Source organism: Oncorhynchus gorbuscha, linkage group LG08, assembly GCF_021184085.1.
Source record: "Oncorhynchus gorbuscha isolate QuinsamMale2020 ecotype Even-year linkage group LG08, OgorEven_v1.0, whole genome shotgun sequence".
In the NCBI taxonomy this organism is placed as follows: domain Eukaryota; kingdom Metazoa; phylum Chordata; class Actinopteri; order Salmoniformes; family Salmonidae; genus Oncorhynchus; species Oncorhynchus gorbuscha.
Window position 1 is genome coordinate 656,467 of NC_060180.1, and position 20,568 is coordinate 677,034.

Below are 20,568 nucleotides of genomic sequence, written 5' to 3' on the forward strand. Positions count from 1 at the left end.
TTGATACACCATCCAACGTGTAATCAATACGTGACTTTTGGTGTTGCAAGTGCAATGCTCTACAGTCTGAGCCACATAGGACTAAGTGGTTTGGATAAAAGTGTTTGCTAAATTGCTTATATTATTGTATACTGTATTGCGTTTTTTTCCCCACTTAAAACTACAACTCCCATGGGTCCCCTACTAGAGGAGGTTAAAAATGTCCATAGATTTGGTCTATTCTACAAGGAACATGAAGTTGCCTATCCGTTATTAATCCATGTAGCTACGACTGACATCTAGTGGAAATGTTTTTCTGCACTCGTTTCCTCGATGTTTATGTAATATTGTTTTGGCCCACTGGAGGGCAGTTGCTGATGGATAACCTCTCTCTCGTTCATGGGGCGCTCTTGAAACCGGATGTGTGCATGTCGTTGTCATATGAATTCATGGTTCACGCTGTTTCACATTGCCGTGGCTGCATTTCTAGCTTCAACATGGGATTTGGGAACGACAAGTGACAGTGTGATGACTGTATATCAAGTTTAGTGTGAACCAACAGTGTAGAAAATAACAGTTTTATGTCCTAGATCTGTATTTCTGCCGGAGGTTTGGCGGGGGCAAACAGAAGTCACGATGGTGAAAGAGCAGTTTAGAGAGACTGATGTGGCCAAAAAAATGTAAGTATGTCCAGTTAGCTAGATGCTAGCCATTAGCAGTTAATATTTCCCCCAGCCCTCTAGTTATGAGTATTATTCGTAAATATTTGCCTAAAGCAGTTTGCAATTTGTCACATGAGCTTGCTTAGATAGCTTTTTGCAATTGCATCATTGATTTGAACAGGGTCAGCAACGCCGGAAACACGTTTTTAGAAAGCTAGCTAGCTAGCTAGCTAGCTAAACAAACAATCACACCACATCTCCTCCACCTGGCTAAGGTGGATATCGATCCCGTGTTGCCATGACCACTGGCCACTCTGGCTGAGAACATGGTAAAGCATGACGTGTAGCAGGAAATCTGCATTCCAACCAACTACCAAGGAGCCTCAAGTAGACATCCAGCAAGGCAATGCTGACCATGCATTACCAATAGACTCTCAATTGACCCCTAAACTATAGCTTGTTGTCATTGGCAGGTCTTGCTTGGGTAGGACCTATTTGCTAGTTGACTTAGTAGCCAGTGTTTAATTTAACCCCTATGCTGAGTTTGCGATCTATTCCGTTTATGTCAACAGAAGCCACATCTGTTTTGGGATGAAGTCGGCTGAACAGATGAGACAGCAGGCTCATATCCAAGTGGTCAGTAAGAACCTGTACAGCCAGGACACCAGCCATACTCCTCTACCGTACGGAGTACTGGATCATCGCATGGTAGGGCCGACACACATACACACATACATACACATACACACATACATACATGCATACATACATACATACATACATACATACATACATACATACATACATACATACATACATACATACATACATACATACATACACACATGCACTCATACACACATACACACATATACACACACTCATACACACACTCATACACACACACACATACATACATACATACATACATACATACATACATACATACATACATACATACATACATACATACATACATACATACATACATACATACATACATACACATACACACACACACACACACACACACACACACACACACACACACACACACACACACGTACACACACACACACACACGTACACACACGTACACACACACACGTACACACACACACGTACACACACACACGTACACACACATACATACATACACATACACACATACATACATACATACACATACACAAGCACACATACATACATACATACATACATACATACATACATACATACATACATACATACATACATACATACATACATACATACATACACACACACACACACACACACACACACATACATACATACATACATACATACATACATACATACATACATACATACATACATACATACATACATACATACATACATACATACATACATACATCATACATACACCACCCTATTGAGTACTGGACCATCACATGGCACACTACTGGTCAAAAGTTTTAGAACACCTACTCATTCAACGGTTTTTCTTTATTTTTTACTATTTTCTACATTGTAGAACAGTAGTGAAGACATCAACTATGAAATAACACATACGGAATCATGTAGTAACCAAAACAGTGTTAAACAAATCAATATATTTTTTTTGATTTTTGAAGTTCTTCAAAGTAGCCACCCTTTGCCCTTGATGACAGCTTTGCAAACTCTTGGCCTCCTCTATTGGTGGTTGTGACCCAACTGTCATGTTATATTCCAGGGCACCAGTGAGAAGGATCGTCCTTGTGAGACGTGTGGGAAGAACCTGGCTGACTGTCTGGGACACTATGGGTATCTGGACCTGGAGATGCCCTGTTTTCATGTGGGCTATTTCAAAGCCACCATTGGAATCCTACAGGCAAGTTCACTATAACCGTAACTGCCAAAATAAAGGAAACACTTGAGTAAATGAGGGCTACAAGTAGGATGTATAGAAAACAGGTGCTTCCAACACAGGTGTGGTATCCTGAGTTAATGAAGCAATTACCATCCCATCATGCTTAGGGTCATGTATAAGAATGCTCAGCTGCCCATTATTTTGGCTACCATGGCTAGAAGAAGAGATCTCAGTGACTTTGAAAGAGGGGGATCAAAGGAACACAGAGGGTTTAAAGGGTGTGTCTCAGTCACCAGATCTCAACACACTTGAACACTTCTGGGAGATTCTGGATCGGCACCTGGGACAGCGTTTTCCTCCACCATCAACAAAACACCAAATGATGGAATTTCTCGTAGAAGGGTGTCGCATCCCTCTAATAGAGTTCCAGACACTTGTAGAATCTACGCCAAGGGGAAAGCTGTTCTGGCGGCTCGTTGTCGCCCAACGCCCACTTTATGTTGATGTTTCCTTTATTTTGGCAGTTATTTGTATATATTTATCGTCTCTCTCTCTACAAGGTAGCAAACTAAATATGACATTACTGTACTGCTCACTGAGGAGCCTACATCACAACCTTGATCATCCTGATTCAATTATCAGAGTTACTTCTTTGACTCTTTTACTATGTGATTGTTGTTCAAGCTGGCCCATTATAACACCATGTGATTGGTTTTCAAGCTGGCCCATTAGAACACCATGTGATTGGTTTTCAAGCTGGCCCATTAGAACACCATGTGATTGTTATTCAAGCTGGCCCCATTAAAACATCATGTGGTTGTTCAAGCTGGCCCGTTAGAACATCATGTGGTTGTTCAAGCTGGCCCGTTAGAACATCATGTGGTTGTTCAAGCTAGCCCTTTAGAACATCATGTGGTTGTTGTTCAAGCTGGCCCATTAGAACATCATGTGATTGTTGTTCAAGCTGGCCCCATTAGAACATCATGTGGTTGTTATTCAAGCTGGCCCCATTAGAACATCATGTGATTGTTGTTCAAGCTGGCCCATTAGAACATCATGTGGTTGTTCAAGCTAGCCCTTTAGAACGTCATGTGGTTGTTGTTCAAGCTGGCCCATTATAACATCATGTGATTGTTGTTCAAGCTGGCCCATTAGAACACCATGTGATTGTTATTCAAGCTGGCCCATTATAACATCATGTGATTGTTGTTCAAGCTGGCCCATTAGAACACCATGTGATTGTTATTCAAGCTGGCCCCATTAGAACATCATGTGATTGTTGTTCAAGCTGGCCCCATTAGAACATCATGTGATTGTTGTTCAAGCTGGCCCATTAGAACATCATGTGATTGTTGTTCAAGCTGGCCCATTAGAACACCATGTGATTGTTATTCAAGCTGGCCCCATTAGAACATCATGTGGTTGTTCAAGCTGGCCCGTTAGAACATCATGTGGTTGTTGTTCAAGCTGGCCGTTAGAACATCATGTGGTTGTTCAAGCTGGCCCGTTAGAACACCATGTGATTGTTATTCAAGCTGGCCCATTAAAACATCATGTGATTGTTGTTCAAGCTGGCCCGTTAGAACACCATGTGATTGTTATTCAAGCTGGCCCATTAAAACATGTGGTTGCTCAAGCTGGCCCGTTAGAACACCATGTGATTGTTGTTCAAGCTGGCCACATTAAAACATGTGGTTGCTCAAGCTGGCCCGTTAGAACACCATGTGATTGTTGTTCAAGCTGGCCACATTAAAACATGTGGTTGCTCAAGCTGGCCCGTTAGAACACCATGTGATTGTTATTCAAGCTGGCCCATTAAAACATGTGGTTGCTCAAGCTGGCCCGTTAGAACACCATGTGATTGTTGTTCAAGCTGGCCACATTAAAACATCATGTGGTTGTTCAAGCTGGCCCCATTTTAACATTTGTATTAATTTTTAATTTATGTCACCTGTATTTAACCAGGTAGGCCAGTTGAGAACAAGTTCTCATTTACAACTGGGTCCTGGCCAAGATAAAAGCAAAGCATTGCGACAAAAACAACAACACAGAGTTACACATAAACAAATGTACAGTCAATAACACAATAGAAAATAAAAATAGAAAAATCTATGTACAGTGTGTGCAAATCAACAAGGTAATACAGTAGGGGGAGTGCTTCTCAAATGTAATGTTTTATATGTTCTCCACACTCTCTCGTACTCAAGAGAACGTCTTCGGAGCATGAGAGTGTGGAGCAAGGCAGTATGCATATTGTAAACAACTAGGGCTTGTTGTTCAAATTGGCCCATTATGACATCATGAGATTGTTGTTCCGTTATAACTATGTTATTGTTGTTCAAATTGGCCCATTATGACATGGATTGTTGTTCAAATTGGCCCATTATGACATCATGTGATTGTTGTTCAAATTGGCCCATTACGACATCATGTTATTGTTGTTCAAATTGGCCCATTATGACATCATGTGATTGTTGTTCAAATGGTCACATTATGACATCATGTGATTGTTGTTCAAATTGGCCCATTACGACATCATGTGATTGTTGTTCAAATTGGCCCATTATGACATCATGTGATTGTTGTTCAAATTGGCCCATTGTGACATCATGTTATTGTTGTTCAAATTGGCCCATTGTGACATCATGTTATTGTTGTTCAAATTGGCCCATTGTGACATCATGTGATTGTTGTTCAAATTGGCCCATTATGACATCATGTGATTGTTGTTCAAATTGGCCCATTATGACATCATGTGATTGTTGTTCAAATTGGCCCATTATGACATCATGTGATTGTTGTTCAAATTGGCCCATTACGACATCATGTGATTGTTGTTCAAATTGGCCCATTATGACATCATGTGATTGTTGTTCAAATTGGCCCATTACGACATCATGTTATTGTTGTTCAAATTGGCCCATTATGACATCATGTTATTGTTGTTCAAATTGGCCCATTATGACATCATGTGATTGTTGTTCAAATTGGCCCATTATGACATCATGTGATTGTTGTTCAAATTGTTCCATCCAGATGATCTGTAAGACGTGTTCTCACATCATGCTGACCAAAGAGGAGAAACTGCAGTTCATGGATGTGTTGAAGAGGCCTGGACTAGCGTACCTACAGAAACGAGGAATGAAGAAGAAGATATCCGACAAATGCCGCAAAAGGACATTGTGTCTCAATTGCTCCACGTTAAATGGTAGGGTATCAACAATAGCTTAGTCTTTGACTGTTTACGGTTCAACTTTGACATTTGAGGCCAAAATACATATTAAGTTATATTTGAATTGAGTTGGATTTAGTTGAGTTGAAAGCAAAGCCCAAGTGGTGGTTAATAATATATAAATATATGCCATTTAGCAGACGCTTTTATCCAAAGCGACTTACAGTCATGTGTGCATACATTCTACGTATGGGTGGTCCCGGAATCGAACCCACTACCCTGGCGTTACAAGCGCCATGCTCTACCAACTGAGTTGGTGTGACTGATAATGTCTTTGTTCTTGCCATTTAACAGGACCAGTGAAGAAGTGTGGCTTGCTGAAGATCCTCCACGAGAAATACAAGACAACCAAGAAAGTGGTGGACACTGTAGTATCAGACTTTCTCAACTCATTCGATATCGCAATAGAACACAACAAAGAAGTGGAGGGCTTGCTTAACAGGGCTCAGGTGAGTCACGTTGAAGGCAACCAGGGCTTGCTTAACAGGGCTCAGGTGAGTCACGTTGAAGGCAACCAGGGCTTGCTTAACAGGGCTCAGGTGAGTCACGTTGAAGGCAACCAGGGCTTGCTTAACAGGGCTCAGGTGAGTCACGTTGAAGGCAACCAGGGCTTGCTTAACAGGGCTCAGGTGAGTCACGTTGAAGGCAACTAGGGCTTGCTTAACAGGGCTCAGGTGAGTCACGTTGAAGGCAACCAGGGCTTGCTTAACAGGGCTCAGGTGAGTCACGTTGAAGGCAACTAGGGTTTGCTTAACAGGGCTCAGGTGAGTCACGTTGAAGGCAACTAGGGCTTGCTTAACAGGGCTCAGGTGAGTCACGTTGAAGGCAACCAGGGCTTGCTTAACAGGGCTCAGGTGAGTCACGTTGAAGGCAACCAGGGCTTGCTTAACAGGGCTCAGGTGAGTCACGTTGAAGGCAACTAGGGCTTGCTTAACAGGGCTCAGGTGAGTCACGTTGAAGGCAACCAGGGCTTGCTTAACAGGGCTCAGGTGAGTCACGTTGAAGGCAACTAGGGTTTGCTTAACAGGGCTCAGGTGAGTCACGTTGAAGGCAACTAGGGCTTGCTTAACAGGGCTCAGGTGAGTCACGTTGAAGGCAACTAGGGCTTGCTTAACAGGGCTCAGGTGAGTCACGTTGAAGGCAACCAGGGCTTGCTTAACAGGGCTCAGGTGAGTCAGGGCTCAGGTGAGTCGTTGAAGGCAACTAGGGCTTGCTTAACAGGGCTCAGGTGAGTCACGTTGAAGGCAACTAGGGCTTGCTTAACAGGGCTCAGGTGAGTCACGTTGAAGACAACTAGGGCTTGCTTAACAGGGCTCAGGTGAGTCACGTTGAAGGCAACTAGGGTTTGCTTAACAGGGCTCAGGTGAGTCACGTTGAAGGCAACTAGGGCTTGCTTAACAGGGCTCAGGTGAGTCACGTTGAAGACAACCAGGGCTTGCTTAACAGGGCTCAGGTGAGTCACGTTGAAGGCAACTAGGGTTTGCTTAACAGGGCTCAGGTGAGTCATGTTGAAGGCAACTAGGGCTTGCTTAACAGGGCTCAGGTGAGTCACGTTGAAGGCAACTAGGGCTTGCTTAACAGGGCTCAGGTGAGTCACGTTGAAGGCAACTAGGGTTTGCTTAACAGGGCTCAGGTGAGTCACGTTGAAGACAACCAGGGCTTGCTTAACAGGGCTCAGGTGAGTCACGTTGAAGGCAACCAGGGCTTGCTTAACAGGGCTCAGGTGAGTCACGTTGAAGGCAACTAGGGCTTGCTTAACAGGGCTCAGGTGAGTCACGTTGAAGGCAACTAGGGCTTGCTTAACAGGGCTCAGGTGAGTCACGTTGAAGGCAACCAGGGCTTGCTTAACAGGGCTCAGGTGAGTCATGTTGAAGGCAACCAGGGCTTGCTTAACAGGGCTCAGGTGAGTCACGTTGAAGGCAACTAGGGCTTGCTTAACAGGGCTCAGGTGAGTCACGTTGAAGGCAACCAGGGCTTGCTTAACAGGGCTCAGGTGAGTCACTTTTTGAAGGCAACTTTTAACAGTTTACATGTCTACTTTGTAGAGGTCATATGAGGATAATGGTTTGTTTTGTATGTTTTTCACTTAGCAGTGACTTACAGTAACAGAGTTCAGACAGGATTAGTATATGGGATGCTTGTCGGAATTGAACAAACAGAACCTGGTATTACTAGAGTCACACTCTCCTTACCAACTGGGTCACACTGGTTTTAAATGCTGACCGATCATGTCTTTCACCCCGATGGAGAACCTGAGTCCTCTACATATTTTGTCTGTCTGAATCTGGGAAACTGGCCCTTATGGTTGTAAATGCTGATTGACCTTCATGTCCTGTGGTTTCCAGGAGAACCTGAGTCCTCTAGTGGTGTTGAACCTCTTCAAAATGTGTCTGTCTGAATCTGGGAAACTGGCCCTTATGGTTGTAAATGCTGATTGACCTTCATGTCCTGTGGTTTCCAGGAGAACCTGAGTCCTCTAGTGGTGCTGAACCTCTTCAGGAGGATACCAGCGGAGGACATTCCCCTGCTCCTGATGAACCCTGAGGCAGGTAAGCCTGCAGACCTCATCCTCACCCGCCTGCTGGTACCTCCGCTCTGCATCCGCCCCTCTGTCATCTCAGACCTCAAGTCGGGTACTAATGAGGATGACCTCACCATGAAGCTCACAGAGATCATCTTCCTCAATGATGTCATCAAGAAGGTGGGTACATTACATTTACATCAAATATATTTTTAAAAATGTATGATGTCATAGAGAAGGTGGGCGTCATGGGATTGGGAGAGTAGCAGGAAGTGTCAATGAATTTGTGATTAATTGTTTTATTAATCGGCTTGGGAGTTTTTCCATGAACTGACCAGGAAAACCTCTGGGGCCCCGGTAGGCTATTACTAACTAGTTGGTCAGCTGAGGAAAACCTCTTGGCCCCAGTAGGCTATTACATTTACATCTAGTTGGTCAGCTGAGGAAAACCTCTGGGCCCCAGTAGGCTATTACATTTACATCTAGTTGGTCAGCTGATGAAAACCTCTTGGCCCCAGTAGGCTATTACATTTACATCTAGTTGGTCAGCTGATGAAAACCTCTGGGCCCCAGTAGGCTATTACTCACTAGTTGGTCAGCTGAGGAAAACCTCTGGGCCCCAGTAGGCTATTACTAACTAGTTGGTCAGCTGAGGAAAACCTCTTGGCCCCAGTAGGCTATTACATTTACATCTAGTTGGTCAGCTGAGGAAAACCTCTGGGCCCCAGTAGGCTATTACTCACTAGTTGGTCAGCTCAGGAAAACCTCCTGTGCCTTTTTTATGAAAGCAATAACACAAGACAACAAAAAGAAGTTATAATTTCCAATTCACATTAGACAATAAGTTGGTTTGATGTTGATGTTGTTGTTGTTGTCTAATGAATGTTGAGTGATGAATGAGTTGTTCTGCCCGCCTCCCATGCCGTCCCACAGCACCGTATGTCAGGGGCCAAGACCCAGATGATCATGGAGGACTGGGACTTCCTCCAGCTGCAATGTGCTCTCTACATCAACAGTGAGCTCTCTGGCATCCCCCTCAACATGGCCCCTAAGAAGTGGACCAGAGGCTTCGTTCAGAGACTCAAGGGCAAACAAGGTCTCGCTCATATAAATGTTGATTTTTAATTCTAACTATTTAATAGTTACCTATTGTCTATTCTGATTTCTAGTTCTGTGGTCACTCTCTCCATCGTATTTATTGATAGTTGACACTGAATTCATGTCAATGTCATGCCTTTTGTCGTAAACAATGTAGTTTATTTACACAGCTGAGTCAGAAACAGAAAGTATCCTAGTTGATTGTGGAGCCATTTAATCACAAACTATAATGATTCTCCACTGCTGTCTATGGACACACTAGGTTATTGATGGTTCGCGGTGTCTCTCTCTCAGGGCGATTCCGTGGAAACCTCTCGGGGAAGAGAGTGGATTTCTCTGGGAGAACGGTCATCTCTCCGGACCCCAACCTGCGGATTGATGAGGTGGCTGTCCCTGTGCACGTAGCCAAAATCCTGACCTACCCAGAGAAGGTAAGATTCTTATTGGTCACACTTTCACGACAACTTTTAATAAGGCTTTATAATAATTAGGGCTGTCCACGTTAACACTTTTTAATGCTGACAATTTATTTGACGCTTTTAATTGCTTCTCAATTTCTTTACCCAGCGCGGAACCTTTTTTAAGCGCACGTGTTTCAGCGGGGACCCTTATAAGCGCAACACACAATACGCTCTATGTTGTGTACCTGTCAGTGAGCACACGGTCTCAGTAGCGCCGTCTGCCTCTTGTGATGCGCTGTGCATTTACATTTACATTTAAGTCATTTAGCAGACGCTCTTATCCAGAGCGACTTACAAATTGCGCACAGCTTTGAGAAACAGTTTTGAAGGAAACCGTACAGATACTTCTACAGTAAACACATTCTCAGGCATTTCTTTAATGACAGCAAAAGATAATTCATTTGTACAGAAGTAACAAACTAGTTATGCTAACGTTAGCTAGCTAGCTAGCCATAATATTGTTTACAGCGCCATGGCTGGGAATGCCTCTTGATTCAACTAACTTCCCACAATGATTTGAATCAGAACAGGACATCTATTCCATGTGACTACTGGTTCTGTTGTAGTCCTCAGGTCAAAAAGACTTAATGAATCCCAGTTCTAGTAGCAGCAACATGTGACTACTGGTTCTGTTGTAGTCCTCAGGTCAAAAAGACTTAATGAATCCCAGTTCTAGTAGCAGCAACATGTGACTAGGAGCAACATGTGACTACTATTTCTGTTGTAGTTCTCAGGTCAAAAAGACTTAATGATCCCAGTTCTAGGAGCAGCAACTTGTGACTAGGTCATGATGAAGAACATGGATCAATTAAGCTTCAATATTATTGATAAGAAGGATTAGTCCTCCTGGGATCATGAATAGTTAGCTGTTACAGAGACGTTGGTGTTGTTTATGGTGAAAATGCCTTTAAAACATTTTGATCCAGACTATTTTGGGTTTAATAGTAACTCAATGTTCTGCTCTCATTCATATATCTTTATGTACATATTCTTTATCCCTTTACACTTGTGTCTATAAGGTAGTAGTTGTGGAATTGTTAGTTAGATTACTTGTTGGTAATTACTGCATTGTCGGGAACTAGAAGCACAAGCATTTCGCTACACTCGCATTAACATCTGCTAACCATGTGTACACGTACATTTGATTTGATTTAGATTTTGAATGAAAATTTTGTTGAAGTCCAAATTGGAGCAAATTCTACGATGGCAATGAATCACGATTTAAACTAATTCCGTTTCCTCTATTTAATTATTTTAATCGTTGACTTCCTTTATTATGAATACATTAATTGTTTATAAGCACTACATAGATGCTTCACAAATCAGGATGGATCACAAGGCAGGTTGAGTGCCTTTTCCAGCTGTCTTTACCATTTGAGAAGTAACCTGCACAGTGTCTTCACTGTCCCCTGTTGTATGACCTGCGACCTCTAACTTGTTGTGCCCCAAGGTGAACAAGGCCAACTTGGAGATGCTGAGGAAGCTGGTGCGGAGCGGTCCAGAGGTCCACCCTGGAGCCAACTTCATCCAGCAACGACACACGCAGATGAAGAGGTCAGGACAGTTCTATTGGACATGTTTAGTCCGTTTTAAAAGCATGAGCCGACCCACACCCGTAAAATGTTGAAGAAGCCACTACGTTCCAAAACGTTGGTGAGGTTTTACCCATTCAGTTATTAGAAGCATATATTTAATTTTAATTTTACCTTTTATTTAACTAGGCAAGTCAGTTAAGAACAAATTCTTATTTTCAATGACGTCCTAGGAACAGTGGGTAAACTGCTTGTTCAGGGGCAGAACGACAGATTTGTACCTTGTCAGCTCGGGGATTTGAACTTGCAACCTTCCGGTTACTACTCCAATGCTCTAACCACTAGGCTACCTTGCCGTCCCTACACTCTAACCACTAGGCTACCTGCCATCCCTACACTCTAACCACTAGTCTACCCTGCCGTCCCTACACTCTAACCACTAGGCTACCCTGCCGTCCCTACACTCTAACCACTAGGCTACCTGCCGTCCCTACACTCTAACCACTAGGCTACCCTGCCGTCCCTACACTCTAACCACTAGGCTACCCTGCCGTCCCTACACTCTAACCACTAGGCTATCTGCCGTCCCTACACTCTAACCACTAGGCTACCTGCCGTCCCTACACTCTAACCACTAGGCTACCCTGCCGTCCCTACACTCTAACCACTAGGCTACCCTGCCGTCCCTACACTCTGAAACTGTGGTTACAGGCCTACCACTAAACTGAAACTGTGGTTACAGGCCTACCACTAAACTGAAACTGTGGTTACGGGCCTACCACTAAACTGAAACTGTGGTTACGGGCCTACCACTAAACTGAAACTGTGGTTACGGGCCTACCACTAAACTGAAACTGTGGTTACGGGCCTACCACTAAACTGAAACTGTGGTTACGGGCCTACCACTAAACTGAAACTGTGGTTACGGGCCTACCACTAAACTGAAACTGTGGTTACGGGCCTACCACTAAACTGAAACTGTGGTTACGGGCCTACCACTAAACTGAAACTGTGGTTACGGGCCTACCACTAAACTGAAACTGTGCTTACAGGCCTACCACTAAACTGAAACTGTGCTTATAGGCCTACCACTAAACTGAAACTGTGCTTATAGGCCTACCACTAAACTGAAACTTTGTATGAAACCACATGTTTAGGTGTATGTTCCAAGAGTATTCCCTGTGTGTCTGTCTGTCTGTCTTCAGGTTTCTGAAGTACGGGAACCGAGAGAAGATGGCCCAGGAGCTGAAGTTTGGAGACGTGGTGGAGAGACACATGATCGATGGAGACATCGTCCTCTTCAACCGACAGCCCTCTCTACACAAACTCAGCATCATGGCTCATATTGTGAGTGCTCTCTCTCTCTCTCTCTCTCTCTCTCTCTCTCTCTCTCTCTCTCTCTCTCTCTCTCTCTCTCTCTCTCTCTCTCTCTCTCTCTCTCTCTCTCTCTCTCTCTCTCTCTCTCTCTCTCTCTCTCTGTCTCTCTCTGTCTCTCTCTCGGTCTCTCTCTCTCTCGGTCTCTCTCTCGGTCTCTCTCTCGGTCTCTCTCTCGGTCTCTCTCGGTCTCTCTCGGTCTCTCTCGGTCTCTCTCGGTCTCTCTCGGTCTCTCTCGGTCTCTCTCTCTCTCTGTCTCTCTGTCTCTCGGTCTCTCTGTCTCTCGGTCTCTCTCGGTCTCTCTCTCTCTCGGTCTCTCTCTCTCTCGGTCTCTCCCTCTCTCGGTCTCTCTCTCTCTCGGTCTCTCTCTCTCTCGGTCTCTCTCTCTCTCGGTCTCTCTCTCGGTCTCTCTCTCTCTCGGTCTCTCTCTCTCTCGGTCTCTCTCTCGGTCTCTCTCGGTCTCTCTCTCGGTCTCTCTCTCGGTCTCTCTCTCGGTCTCTCTCTCGGTCTCTCTCTCGGTCTCTCTCTCGGTCTCTCTCTCGGTCTCTCTCTCGGTCTCTCTCTCTCTCGGTCTCTCGGTCTCTCTCTCTCTCTCTCTCTCTCTCTCTCTCTCTGTCTCTCTCGGTCTCTCGGTCTCTCGGTCTCTCGGTCTCTCTCTCTCTCTCTCTCTCTCTCTCTCTCTCTCGCTCTCTCTCTCACCCGTCCTTCACTTCGGCTCTGTCTGGAAACTGTTAGGTTAATCACCGTGCTGACTCCATGTCAACGTGTAGGCAGGAAGAGAACCTCACTGTTAGAAGTTGAAGATTTTATGTGATGTATCTTGGGGTTGTCTGTTTTAGAGCTGCCTTGTCGTGTAGCTGTGAGCTGCCTTGTTGTGTAGCTGTTACTGTTTTAGAGCTGCCTTGTCGTGTAGCCGTTACTGTTTTAGAGCTGCCTTGTCGTGTAGCTGTTAATGTTTTAGAGCTGCCTTGTCGTGTAGCTATTACTGTTTTAGAGCTGCCTTGTTGTGTAGCTGTGAGCTGCCTTGTCGTGTAGCTGTGAGCTGCCTTGTCGTGTAGCTGTGAGCTGCCTTGTCGTGTAGTTGTTACTGTTTTAGAGCTGCCTTGTCGTGTAGCTGTGAGCTGCCTTGTCGTGTAGCTGTGAGCTGCCTTGTCGTGTAGTTGTTAATGTTTAGAGCTGCCTTGTTTATTTCAGGCAGATATCATTATTGTATTCATATTTGTCTGTCCTAAAGGCCAAAGTGAAGCCTCACAGAACGTTCCGGTTTAACGAGTGTGTGTGCACGCCGTACAACGCTGACTTTGACGGGGATGAGATGAACCTTCACCTTCCCCAGACAGAGGAGGCCAAGGCTGAAGCCCTGGTGCTGATGGGGGTTAGTGTCACCTGCCCTGCTTCGCCTTTAGACTCCTGCAGCAGCACACCTCACACACCACACACCTCACACTCCTACACATCTCACACCTCACATCCCTACACATCTCCCACACCCCTACACACCTCACAACCCCACACACCTCACACCCCTACACACCTCAACCCCCTACACACCTCACACCTCGACACACCTCTATACACCTCACACCTCTATACACCTCACACCCCTACACACCTCACGCCCCTACACACCTCAACCCCCAACACAACTCACACCTCAACACATCTCTATACACCTCACACCTCTATACACCTCACACCCCTACACACCTCACACCCCTACACACCTCACACCTCACACCCACAACACACCTCACACCTCTACACACCTCTATATACCTCACACCTCACACCCCTACACACCTCACACCCCCAACACACCTCACACCTCGACACACCTCTATACACCTCACACCTCTATACACCTCACACCCCTACACCTCGACACACCTCTATACACCTCACACCTCTATACACCTCACACCTCTATACACCTCACACCTCTATACACCTCACACCTCTACGCACCTCACACCTCTACGCACCTCACACCTTTACACACCTCACACCTCTACACACCTCACACCTCTACACACCTCACACCCCTACACACCTCACACCCCTACACACCTCACACCCCTACACACCTCACACCCCTACACACCTCACACCCCTACACACCTCACACCCCTACATACCTCACACCCCTACACACCTCACACCTCACACCCCTACACACCTCACACACCTCACACCCCTACACATCTCACACCTCTACACACCTCACACCCCTACACACCTCACACCCCTACACACCTCACACCCCTACACACCCCTACACACCTCACAACCCCTACACACCTCACAACCCCTACACACCTCACACCCCTACACATCTCACACCTCTACACACCTCACACCCCTACACACCTCACACCCCTACACACCTCACACCCCTACACACCTCACACACCTCACAACCCCTACACACCTCACAACCCCTACACACCTCACAACCCCTACACACCTCACAACCCCTACACACCTCACAACCCCTACACACCTCACAACCCTACACACCTCACAACCCCTACACACCTCACAACCCTACACACCTCACAACCCTACACACCTCACAACCCTACACATCTCACAACCCTACACACCTCACACCCCGACACACCTCACACCCCGACACACCTCACACCCCTACACACCTCACACCCCTACACACCTCACACCCCTACACACCTCACACCTCAGACCCCTACACACCTCACACCCCTACACACCTCACACACCTCACACCCCGACACACCTCACACCCCGACACACCTCACACCCCGACACACCTCACACCCCGACACACCTCACACCCCGACACACCTCACACCCCGACACACACCACACCCCGACACACCTCACACCCCGACACACCTCACACCCCGACACACCTCACACCCCGACACACCTCACACTCACACACCTCACACCCCAACCCCGACACACCTCACACCTCACACCCCTACATACCTCACACCCCTACACACCTCACACCCCTACACACCTCTCACACCCCTACACACCTCACACACCTCACACCCCTACACATCTCACACCTCTACACACCTCACACCCCTACACACCTCACACCCCTACACACCTCACACCCCTACACACCCCTACACACCCCTACACACCTCACAACCCCTACACACCTCACAACCCCTACACACCTCACACCCCTACACATCTCACACCTCTACACACCTCACACCCCTACACACCTCACACCCCTACACACCTCACACCCCTACACACCTCACACACCTCACAACCCCTACACACCTCACAACCCCTACACACCTCACAACCCCTACACACCTCACAACCCCTACACACCTCACAACCCTACACACCTCACAACCCCTACACACCTCACAACCCTACACACCTCACAACCCTACACACCTCACAACCCTAGACATCTCACAACCCTACACACCTCACACCCCGACACACCTCACACCCCGACACACCTCACACCCCGACACACCTCACACCCCTACACACCTCACACCCCTACACACCTCACACCCCTACACACCTCACACCCCTACACACCTCACACCCCTACACATCTCACACCCCGACACACCTCACACCCCGACACACCTCACACCCCGACACACCTCACACCCCGACACACCTCACACCCCGACACACCTCACACCCCGACACACCTCACACACCTCACACCCCAACCCCGACACACCTCAGACCCCTACACACCTCACACCCCGACACACCTCACACCCCGACACACCTCACACCCCTACACACCCCCTGTCACTCAGTCTTTGAAATCCCAGGTTTTTAAACTAAAACCTGTACAGCCGTGGTTCTACTCTCACACTGACCTATACTTGTCTCATGTCTCTTTCCCTCCAGACCAAAGCCAACCTGGTGACCCCCAGGAACGGAGAGCCTCTGATTGCTGCTATTCAAGACTTTCTGACAGGTCAGCCGTTGTGTTACAGCAATGAGCCAATCATTGTTTGTCGCAGCAGGGCCTGACAGCCAATCAAATGAGCCTTTTGACATCTGTATTAGTGAGTGTCTCAAACTGCTCGTTGTCAGGTGGAGAAAAGAACAAGGTTTTGACCTGGTGATCATGTGATCAACATGATGGAAGATGTCTCCCTGACGCGCTCCGATCTGTTTGCATTGCATTTGATAGGTGTGTCACAGCTCATCTCGTCATAACGATGTCCTCTTCGTTATACGGCTGCTTGGCTTGTTTTCATCCAGCTTGGGACACTTACCTCTTGTTAAGTCAACACCTTGACGGGGCTCTTCGTACTGACCTTATTATCCACTATGGTTTGACATTTTGAAACTGAATTCAGGAAGATGAGCTTATGTCAAATATTGTTTTGTTTTTAAAAAAACATTTTATGGAAAAGTACAGTCCCAGAGCTTTGAAATGGTCTGTTATGAAACATGAGACAGTAATGCTTCTCTGACATTTAATAGAGGTGTTCTCCCAACATGGAGATGGGATTAAAATGACCTTTGAATGAGTTTCACACTTTCTAGAGAACACTTGTTTCTCTCCGTCCATTCAGCATCGGGTAGCCTAGTGGTTAGAGTGTAGGGACGGCAGGTAGCCTAGTGGTTAGAGCGTAGAGGTGGCAGGTAGCCTAGTGGTTAGAGTGTAGGGACGGCAGGTAGCCTAGTGGTTAGAGCGTAGAGGCGGCAGGTAGCCTAGTGGTTAGAGTGTAGGGACGGCAGGTAGCCTAGTGGTTAGAGTGTAGGGACGGCAGGTAGCCTAGTGGTTAGAGCGTAGGGACGGCAGGTAGCCTAGTGGTTAGAGCGTAGGGACGGCAGGTAGCCTAGTGGTTAGAGTGTAGGGACGGCAGGTAGCCTAGTGGTTAGAGCGTAGGGACGGCAGGTAGCCTAGTGGTTAGAGTGTAGGGACGGCAGGTAGCCTAGTGGTTAGAGCGTAGGGACGGCAGGTAGCCTAGTGGTTAGAGCGTAGGGACGGCAGGTAGCCTAGTGGTTAGAGTGTAGGGACGGCAGGTAGCCTAGTGGTTAGAGCGTAGGGACGGCAGGTAGCCTAGTGGTTAGAGTGTAGGGACGGCAGGTAGCCTAGTGGTTAGAGCTTAGGGACAGCAGGTAGCCTAGTGGTTAGAGTGTAGGGACGGCAGGTAGCCTAGTGGTTAGAGCGTAGGGACGGCAGGTAGCCTAGTGGTTAGAGCGTAGGGACGGCAGGTAGCCTAGTGGTTAGAGCGTAGGGACGGCAGGTAGCCTAGTGGTTAGAGTGTAGAGGCGGCAGGTAGCCTAGTGGTTAGAGTGTAGGGACGGCAGGTAGCCTAGTGGTTAGAGTGTAGGGACGGCAGGTAGCCTAGTGGTTAGAGTGTAGGGACGGCAGGTAGCCTAGTGGTTAGAGTGTAGGGACGGCAGGTAGCCTAGTGGTTAGAGTGTAGGGACGGCAGGTAGCCTAGTGGTTAGAGCGTTGGACTAGTAACCGGAAGGTTGTAGGGACGGCAGGTAGCCTAATGGTTAGAGTGTAGAGGTGGCAGGTAGCCTAATGGTTAGAGTGTAGGGACGGCAGGGTAGCCTAGTGGTTAGAGCGTAGGGACGGCAGGTAGACTAGTGGTTAGAGTGTAGAGGTGGCAGGTAGCCTAATGGTTAGAGTGTAGGGACGGCAGGGTAGCCTAGTGGTTAGAGTGTAGGGACGGCAGGTAGCCTAGTGGTTAGAGTGTAGGGACGACAGGTAGCCTAATGGTTAGAGTGTAGAGGTGGCAGGTAGCCTAATGGTTAGAGTGTAGGGACGGCAGGGTAGCCTAGTGGTTAGAGCGTAGGGACAGCAGGTAGCCTAGTGGTTAGAGTGTAGGGACGGCAGGGTAGCCTAGTGGTTAGAGTGTAGGGACGGCAGGGTAGCCTAGTGGTTAGAGCGTAGGGACGGCAGGTAGACTAGTGGTTAGAGTGTAGAGGTGGCAGGTAGCCTAATGGTTAGAGTGTAGGGACGGCAGGGTAGCCTAGTGGTTAGAGTGTAGGGACGGCAGGTAGCCTAGTGGTTAGAGTGTAGGGACGACAGGTAGCCTAATGGTTAGAGTGTAGAGGTGGCAGGTAGCCTAATGGTTAGAGTGTAGGGACGGCAGGGTAGCCTAGTGGTTAGAGCGTAGGGACGGCAGGTAGACTAGTGGTTAGAGTGTAGAGGTGGCAGGTAGCCTAATGGTTAGAGTGTAGGGACGGCAGGGTAGCCTAGTGGTTAGAGCGTAGGGACGGCAGGTAGACTAGTGGTTAGAGTGTAGGGACGGCAGGTAGCCTAGTGGTTAGAGTGTAGGGACGGCAGGTAGCCTAGTGGTTAGAGTGTAGGGACGGCAGGTAGCCTAGTGGTTAGAGTGTAGGGACGGCAGGTAGCCTAGTGGTTAGAGTGTAGGGACGGCAGGTAGCCTAGTGGTTAGAGTGTAGGGACGGCAGGTAGCCTAGTGGTTAGAGTGTAGGGACGACAGGTAGCCTAATGGTTAGAGTGTAGAGGTGGCAGGTAGCCTAATGGTTAGAGTGTAGGGACGGCAGGTAGACTAGTGGTTAGAGTGTAGGGACGGCAGGTAGCCTAGTGGTTAGAGTGTAGGGACGGCAGGTAGCCTAGTGGTTAGAGTGTAGGGACGGCAGGTAGCCTAGTGGTTAGAGTGTAGGGACGGCAGGTAGCCTAGTGGTTAGAGTGTAGGGACGGCAGGTAGCCTAGTGGTTAGAGTGTAGGGACGGCAGGTAGCCTAGTGGTTAGAGTGTAGGGACGGCAGGTAGCCTAGTGGTTAGAGTGTAGGGACGGCAGGTAGCCTAGTGGTTAGAGTGTAGGGACGGCAGGTAGCCTAGTGGTTAGAGTGTAGGGACGGCAGGTAGCCTAGTGGTTAGAGTGTAGGGACGGCAGGTAGCCTAGTGGTTAGAGTGTAGGGACGGCAGGTAGCCTAGTGGTTAGAGTGTAGGGACGGCAGGTAGCCTAGTGGTTAGAGCGTAGGGACGGCAGGTAGACTAGTGGTTAGAGCGTAGGGACGGCAGGTAGACTAGTGGTTAGAGCGTAGGGACGGCAGGTAGCCTAGTGGTTAGAGCGTAGGGACGGCAGGTAGCCTAGTGGTTAGAGCGTAGGGACGGCAGGGTAGCCTAGTGGTTAGAGCGTAGGGACGGCAGGTAGCCTAGTGGTTAGAGCGTAGGGACGGCAGGTAGCCTAGTGGTTAGAGCGTAGGGACGGCAGGTAGCCTAGTGGTTAGAGCGTAGGGACGGCAGGTAGCCTAATGGTTAGAGCGTAGGGACGGCAGGTAGCCTAGTGGTTAGAGCGTAGGGACGGCAGGTAGCCTAGTGGTTAGAGCGTAGGGACGGCAGGGTAGCCTAGTGGTTAGAGCGTAGGGATGGCAGGTAGCCTAGTGGTTAGAGTGTAGGGATGGCAGGTAGCCTAGTGGTTAGAGAGTAGGGACGGCAGGTAGCCTAGTGGTTAGAGTGTAGGGACGGCAGGTAGACTAGTGGTTAGAGCGTAGGGACGGCAGGTAGCCTAATGGTTAGAGCGTAGGGACGGCAGGGTATCCTAGTGGTTAGAGCGTAGGGACGGCAGGGTAGCCTAGTGGTTAGAGTGTAGGGACGGCAGGGTAGCCTAGTGGTTAGAGCGTAGGGACGGCAGGGTAGCCTGGTGGTTAGAGTGTAGGGACGGCAGGTAGCCTAGTGGTTAGAGAGTAGGGACGGCAGGTAGCCAAGTGGTTAGAGCGTAGGGACGGCAGGTAGACTAGTGGTTAGAGTGTAGGGACGGCAGGTAGCCTAATGGTTAGAGCGTAGGGACGGCAGGGTAGCCCAGTGGTTAGAGCGTAGGGACGGCAGGTAGCCTAGTGGTTAGAGTGTAGGGACGGCAGGTAGCCTAGTGGTTAGAGTGTAGGGACGGCAGGT

General features: G+C 47.8%; 1 protein-coding gene across 1 annotated transcript in view; it reads left to right on the top strand.

Annotated features, from left to right (window-relative positions):
* Positions 1-410: 410 nt before the first annotated feature.
* Positions 411-20,568, top strand: part of LOC124042221 (DNA-directed RNA polymerase III subunit RPC1) — a 26,942-nt gene continuing 6,784 nt past the window's right edge. Inside the window, exons 1-12 of the mRNA XM_046360641.1 lie at positions 411-659; positions 1,214-1,349; positions 2,359-2,496; positions 5,512-5,683; positions 6,002-6,156; positions 8,169-8,408; positions 9,162-9,324; positions 9,621-9,757; positions 11,238-11,341; positions 12,525-12,666; positions 13,928-14,068; positions 16,582-16,651. Of these exons, the coding sequence (XP_046216597.1) occupies positions 616-659; positions 1,214-1,349; positions 2,359-2,496; positions 5,512-5,683; positions 6,002-6,156; positions 8,169-8,408; positions 9,162-9,324; positions 9,621-9,757; positions 11,238-11,341; positions 12,525-12,666; positions 13,928-14,068; positions 16,582-16,651 (1,642 nt within the window). The 5' untranslated portion in view covers positions 411-615. The remainder of the gene's footprint in view (positions 660-1,213; positions 1,350-2,358; positions 2,497-5,511; positions 5,684-6,001; positions 6,157-8,168; positions 8,409-9,161; positions 9,325-9,620; positions 9,758-11,237; positions 11,342-12,524; positions 12,667-13,927; positions 14,069-16,581; positions 16,652-20,568) is intronic.